The 6753-nt window shown below is 41.1% G+C and overlaps 1 protein-coding gene across 1 annotated transcript in view; it reads left to right on the top strand.

The window, feature by feature from the left end:
- The window catches only part of RGPD4 (RANBP2-like and GRIP domain containing 4), a 99581-nt gene that overhangs the window by 44035 nt on the left and 48793 nt on the right, over positions 1–6753 (top strand). The window contains exons 14-17 of the mRNA XM_019524304.1: positions 1957–2094; positions 2174–2320; positions 4113–4295; positions 4380–4463. Of these exons, the coding sequence (XP_019379849.1) occupies positions 1957–2094; positions 2174–2320; positions 4113–4295; positions 4380–4463 (552 nt within the window). The remainder of the gene's footprint in view (positions 1–1956; positions 2095–2173; positions 2321–4112; positions 4296–4379; positions 4464–6753) is intronic.

Here is a 6753-nt window from a genome sequence, read left to right as displayed (position 1 = left end):
CCCCCCCCCCCCCCAACCTGGTGTGGACTTGCAGCACCACTGAAAGCATCTTAAGGCACCCGGGTTGTTGCGGCTGAGAGTCACACACTTCATAAAACTGGACAACTTACAAGTTTCACCAGCAAAAACTAAGCTGAGGACACAACAAAAGGAATAGGTCTCTGCTTAGAGAGAACACACAATGATCTAATTGTTTAGAGTCTAATGCAGAACTGGGTGTGTTTAACAGATCTCTAGAGTACAGTGACCGCACAACTTATAGTCTGGGCTTTAAGTAATTTTTGAAGGAAATATTTTAGCTGAGTAAAACTGAAATTACCTATGATATCTGTGCTGTCTCCTTCTAAAAGACTTCCTGAAAAGAGCTGGGATGATTGAGAACTAGCAAATGCAGAGAGAGTCCAGAAAAACAACAGTCTGTTTAAAAAACAAACAAAAAAGCATATAAAACTTACTACTTATAATTTCATAATTTTGCAAATATTGTGTTTTAATGTGCTCTTTTGGAGTATTTTTTCAAAAACTGGCTAGGCAGGTAGATAGTTTTGTTTATCCCCACCTTACTGATAGTTACCAGCAAGGCTGGCCTGATTTCCTAATAATTTATTCAGGCATAAACAGGTACCCAAGAAATCATGTTCTAAGTTGCATTTTAACCTTACACCTATTCTGAATCATGATGCCTACTGTTTCTTTGCTTTTTTTTATATCCATATAGTTACTGTACAAAGGGGAACAGAATGGGTTAATGGCTTTCTTCAACAGAAGAGAAAATGCTGCACCAAGCCAAAAATTTTACATGGCTTCATTTTCTGTCAGTATTATGTGGCTAACAAATTGGGAATTAGTAGATAGTAACTGACAATCTGTTTGAAAATCACAAGGAATATGAATTCTAGCTGACAAGCAGAAAACTGTCAAGGTGTTCTTGTTTTAAGCCTAGATTTCAGGCTTAATTTTTCAAGAGGCAGCACCTTGAAGTCTAGTCACTTTCAAAGGGTTAAAAATCCTGCTTTTCCCATAGTCCTAGTTCATTTTTTGTGGTTATAAAAAGAAAAAGTGCATGTACATGCTATGTTAAGGGAACTATGTTCCAGGGTAGCGCACGCAAGTGTGCCAGAGTAATGCATACACACAGGATTTGAAGTATGAAATCTTAAGTTGCATGTTGATGTGTGTGGTCATAGGACTTCTCCGTCCAATGGATACAGCTCACTGAACAAAAGGGTTTTTGGTGTTTTGTTGGTTTGTTTTATCCTGTATTTTTATAACTTTAGGCTTCATATGCAGCCCTATGCTTTGTTCACTGGATACTACTCAAACCAGTTCTTCTTGGATGCCAGTCTCTCTAATAATGCAGTGCTCCAGTCATTAATGAATTTTCCCTTGTTGGAGTGGTGTTATCCCTAGTCTAAAGATGGGTGAAGGGAGGCACAGAATAACCAGAATAAAAAATCTACTAACTTTTTGGTGTTTGGAATTTTAAATTGTTTTAAAAAAAAAATAGTATGTAAGTTACTTACATCAGCTTCTTGAGAAAATGTAAACTCAGCCCTCAGGTCTCAAGTTGGAAACCTGCCTTTAAAAAGTTTAGCTAGATCTTACAAATACTTGTGACTTACTTGCACACTGTTAATGGGGGTTGATCTTGAGGATATCATCCACAAGCTCATACCCATCTGCTGACTGATTATATCGCACCTCACTGAATTGACCCACTGTAGCAGTTGAGCCTGAATCATTTTGCTCTTTATTTTCTTTTTAGGAATAATATTGTGAATATCAAACTGTTCTTATATGTCCTAATATTTGGCATCTGTCTAGTTTAGTACATAGTAATTTGGTATAATGCATGTTACTCGTTGTTTTAGCATTTACAAGACTGTTAAATTAAATGTATACTTTTTTGGTATAAAACACATGTTTTACTTTAAATTCTTGACACCTTTTTAATAGCCTTCTCAAGCTGCAGAATATGAACAGGAGGAACGTATAGCATCTGCTATGCTCGCTGCAGTTGATGGAAGAACTGAAGATGCCTTGCTAGCATTTGAAAATATTAAGAATGTTGTTTCATACTGGAATCTTGCACTAGTAAGTGTATAAAACTTTTTTTTCTTTTAAACTTTTGGGGTGTTTAAAACTATATACTAAGTCTCACTCTGTTGGCTAGATATTCCAAAGAAAGGCTGAGGAGATTGAGAGTGATGCACTCTCACCAGAAGAACAAGAAGAATGCAAAAATCACTTGCGAAAGAGTAGAGACTATCTAATGAAGATCATTGATGAAAGTTTTACAGACATTTCAGTAATTGAGAAGGTATGCATGTTGGGCTTATTCCAGATCTGCTTGTTAATGTGATCAGAATCTTGATCTCAAACACTTTTCTATGAGTAAAAGGGTTTAGTGTGTCACATCTTTATATTGAAGTGTAACCAATTAAAAAGAATTCCCCCTAGCTTGTCTTGAAAATGTAGAGGATGGTCAGCATAATGTTCTGTTCTGAAATACTGCTGTATGCCTTCATGCTTCTTTTTGTAAATGTGAAGTACTGTAGTCACAATTCTGAAATTGAACTGAAATGAGAGAACTTTGGAGGGTGTGATGTTGTCAGGGTTGCAGCACAGATTTGATTATTAACTTTCTGTATAGCTTAACCTGAATATCTGTTTATAAATAATTGTAAATGTGGCTGATTTAATCAGAAAAAGACGTTTTAATATTATGTATTGTTAAATCAGTTAATGACTTGTTAGGGCCACTTTCTTCTCCAGAAGTTCAAGCATTTTACCCTAAGGATAGTGATTTGTATACAGGTTTCCCTCAATTTATGTGGGTTCCATGTATGCAAACTTGGTCTTATGCGATGACCCTTCTTATACCCCAGATTCATTATACGCGAGGTAAATTCACCCTTATGCGATTGGCTCCAGGGCTCTGCTTGTCCCCGCTCACCACAGCCCCTGGGTTGTGCTGTGTCATGGTGCAGGCAGGTGGTGTCAGCTGCTTCCAGGGCCGCTGCAGCAGGGGTTGGAGTGATGGGTAGAAGCAGAGGCCCGGGATGCAACAAGGTAAGTCAGTAGGGAAAGGGGTGGGGCACAGCACAGCCTATTGGCTGCTCCCAGGGCTGCAGCAGGGAGCAAAGCAGAGGGAACTGTGAGTGGGTGCGGGACGGGAGTGGGGCATGGCTCTTGTTGCTGCGCGCACCCTGGGGGGCTGCGCTGGGCTCTTTCTGGGGGACATGCCCCTGGATCTGTGCGCAGGAGAGCAGCAGGCTGCCATTGCAGTTTGATACTGGCAGCAGCACTAGGCTCTTTCTGGTGCTCAATGGCAGTGCTGGGAGGGCAGGGTTGGGGGCTATCGCAAATTTTGGGGCAGCAGCAGCACCCCCACCCCGAGTGCTGGGAAGAGCTCAGTGCTGCCTGCAGCAGCAGCCTGCTCTCCTCCCACACGCAGATCCAGGGGCACATGCCTCCTGAGAACAGCCCAGCCTGCAGCCATCCTGGGGTGCACATAGTAACAAGAGCTGTGTTCCCCCATCCCGCACCCTGCACCCACTTGGTTTCCTCCACTTTGCTCCCTGCTGCAGTCCCAGGAGCAGACCACGGGCTGCATTGCGCCCCTCCCCCTGCCCCTTCCCTAGTCCCAGCCTTCCTCCCTCCCCTCACTGCTGTGGGAATGTATCCCTGTTTCTTACACTGTAAACTGGGTTCTCTTTATGCAAATTTGATTTATGCACAGTTTTCTGGGAACGCATGTACCGCATAAATTGAGGGAAACCTGCACTTGAACTCTTTATATCAGATTGTGCAAGAAAAATGAACATGTTTCATGTAAATAATGGAGGTGAATAAGAAAGGTATTCTGGAAAATTCTGTGAAGGATTATGAAGCCTTAACAAAGTAGTGTCCAAGTTTGCTTTATTAGAAACATTGATCCAAACCTTAATTTTTTCAGACAGGAAGGCTGTTTGGAGGGAAGCATCTTAACATAAAACACTACTTGCTGGCTAGTACATTGTACACCACTAGTACAATAGATTCAAGGGAACATACCCTGAATTAATAAAGAAAACTAAAAGGGATAACTTATTCCTGAAATTCTTTCCTAGTTACCAGTGTCAATAGAAACTGTGAAGGAGACGTTGGATACAGTAATTCATGAACTTGGGGATTATGGTGAAGAAGGAAGCCCTGTCTTCAAGAATGATCTATCTCAAGCTGCAGCTGCAGAAGTAAAACACTCTACTCCCTCGCCCACAAAATTTGCTTTATCACCAAGTAAAAGCTACAAGGTATATCAAAGAGTAAAAGTTTTTTCCTAAAGAGTATGCATGTCTAAAGAAAAGAAAATGATGATTCAATATTTCCTCTTCTAGTTTTCTCCCAAGACTCCGCCTCGCTGGGCAGAAGATCAGAAATCCTTACTTCAGATGATCTGTCAGCAAGTAGAAGCCCTTAAGGTATATATGACCATTTGGAACATATCTAAGTCTGTTTAGTGAAGAAGAGTCTTTCTAGCAATGTGTATATTTGTAAAAATCAACACTGGCTGGGGAAGTTTTGGCTTAAAACTTCACCAGTGTGGTGGGACCTCTGTTTTAGTTCTATGTAATTTGTCTAAATCTCTCACCTGGGGAAAGGTGTCATTTAACTAAAAATCTTTCTTAAGCGCTAGTCTTACAGGTTCTTAAGTAGATATAGACATCTGTTAGGGAACTATGGATGACATGACCAATACTTACTAAGGAAAAAGCTTTTTAGTCTTTTCTGTAAGAAGACTTTCTCTAATGCTCAGAAAGGGGGAAGAGAGAGAAACATCTTAAGTTAAATGGTTAAAGGGACAGAACAAAAGTACTAGATAATTACAAAATACACTTATACCTATTGAATACCTATCTAGTAGAAGCATGGATAAAAATGGTTTTGACTTCTGTAGCCTAGTCAGTTAGGCGTTTGGTTCACTTATCTTGTGTCTTCCACTGAACAGTGCAGTTAGAATGCTTTTCTTTTGTAGACCTCTTTTCCAGGCCTACTTAGTGGTGCCTTATTCTCATTATGATGGCTTTCTCCCATGTCTCAAATACTAGTAACCAATGTTGCTGACCTGACAGAAAGTTATCCTTAGTTATTTTTCTCAATTTCATATGAAGCCTTGTGAGATCATACTTGTTAGCCAAGCAGTTGTTTTTCTGTTTGTTTTTGGGTGGGGTGTGGGTATTGGCAGGCATAAGGAAGATAGTTCTTAATCCAGGAGTGAAGTGTTTTAGTTACAAATTGATTAAACTTTTTTATTCATTCTGGGTTGTTGTTTTTTGGGGGGGGTTTGCCTGAGCACTACAGTATCAGTTTTCTTTTGTTGTTTTTTTTTTTTTAAAGCTTACCACTTCAAAGCAGAACCCATATAGCCTATGTCTTCACGTCCCTAGCTTTTTTGTGTTATACTTTATTGGAATCCAGTGATAGCATAACAAAGTTAGTTTGTTTCTGGAAGATTCATTTAGTACTGGTTATACTGAAACAAACTGTGTCTTCTTTCTTTGTCCCTTGAAGAGTAGCACCTCTGTTTCTGCCAGAGTTGTAAATTCGGAGTTCTCAGACTCTGACCTTACTCAGAACCAGGTTAATTCAATTTGCAAAAGAGGAGCTGAAAGTCTACAACTGCTCTGTGAGCCATGTGCCTGACTGCAGCTGTGTTGGCTGTGCCAATAAAAATGAGGAAATTCTGACACTTGTTTCAGCTAGTATGTACCATCCAAGGTCAGGTGCATTAAAGAAGGCTCTGGCACCTGCTGAGGCAAGGTTTCTCCGAACATCCTGATGAATATGACTTGCCTTTGTCTTCATCTGCCCATTAGGAGAGACCCAAACCTTTGCTCTCCAAGGAACAGAGCAGTACAGTAGTATTGCCTGTCCCTGTATCAGGCTCAGACCTGATCTATGCTGTGTCATTCTGCCAGCAGTACTGAAGGCATTCAGTCTTGCAGGTCTCCTGTGGTAACAGAAACAAAGTGAAAGAAAACTTCTGCTGCCATTCAGCAGCAATCAAAAGGTAAATGTAGGCAAGTCTGTACCTTCTGCCAGGTTCCATAGCACCTTCTAACAGCTGTGCCTGCACAAGGTGCGTGTTGTGTCCTGATGACTCTGCTTGTGGTGTGGGCTTATGCTGGTGTGTACACACTCCAGCTGCCTCTTTGTAGTGCCTGGTTTCTGTCACCAGAATTCCCATCTACTGGAAAGGAAACTGACTGCATTGGGGAGAAATAGCTTTTTCTCCTCAGGTTTTCAACAAAATGCATGTTCCCTGATGCTCCAAATATTTAACTCCAGTCTGTAGTGACGTACTTCAGCACTCTGTGGTATGCTGTGCTGATCCATGCTTAAAAAAATTAAGGGCAAATGCTGCTGGTGGCTTATCCTTTGGTTCCTTTCTATACAGTCTTTCTCTAATAAACTCAGTACACTTATAATTGTTCTCTTCAGGACAGTTGTTTCATAGTTAGTAGGGTCGGAAGGGACCTGAGCAGATCATCAAGTCCAACCCCCTGCCATGGCAGGAAAGAGTACTGGGGTCAAACGACCCAGCAAGGTGATCGTCTAGACTTGTCTTAAAGACCCCCAGGGTAGGAGCCAGCAAGACTTCACTTGGAAGTTGGTTCCAGATCCTAGCCACCCTGACAGTAAAGTAGCGCCTCCTGATGTCTAACCTGAATTTACCCTCTACCAGCTTGTGACCGTTATTTCTAGTCACTA

Source organism: Gavialis gangeticus, unplaced genomic scaffold, assembly GCF_001723915.1.
Source record: "Gavialis gangeticus isolate Ggan-Ray unplaced genomic scaffold, GavGan_comp1, whole genome shotgun sequence".
In the NCBI taxonomy this organism is placed as follows: Eukaryota; Metazoa; Chordata; order Crocodylia; family Gavialidae; genus Gavialis; species Gavialis gangeticus.
The sequence above is the reverse complement of the archived record's forward strand: the minus strand, read 5'-3'. Positions and strand labels throughout refer to the sequence as shown.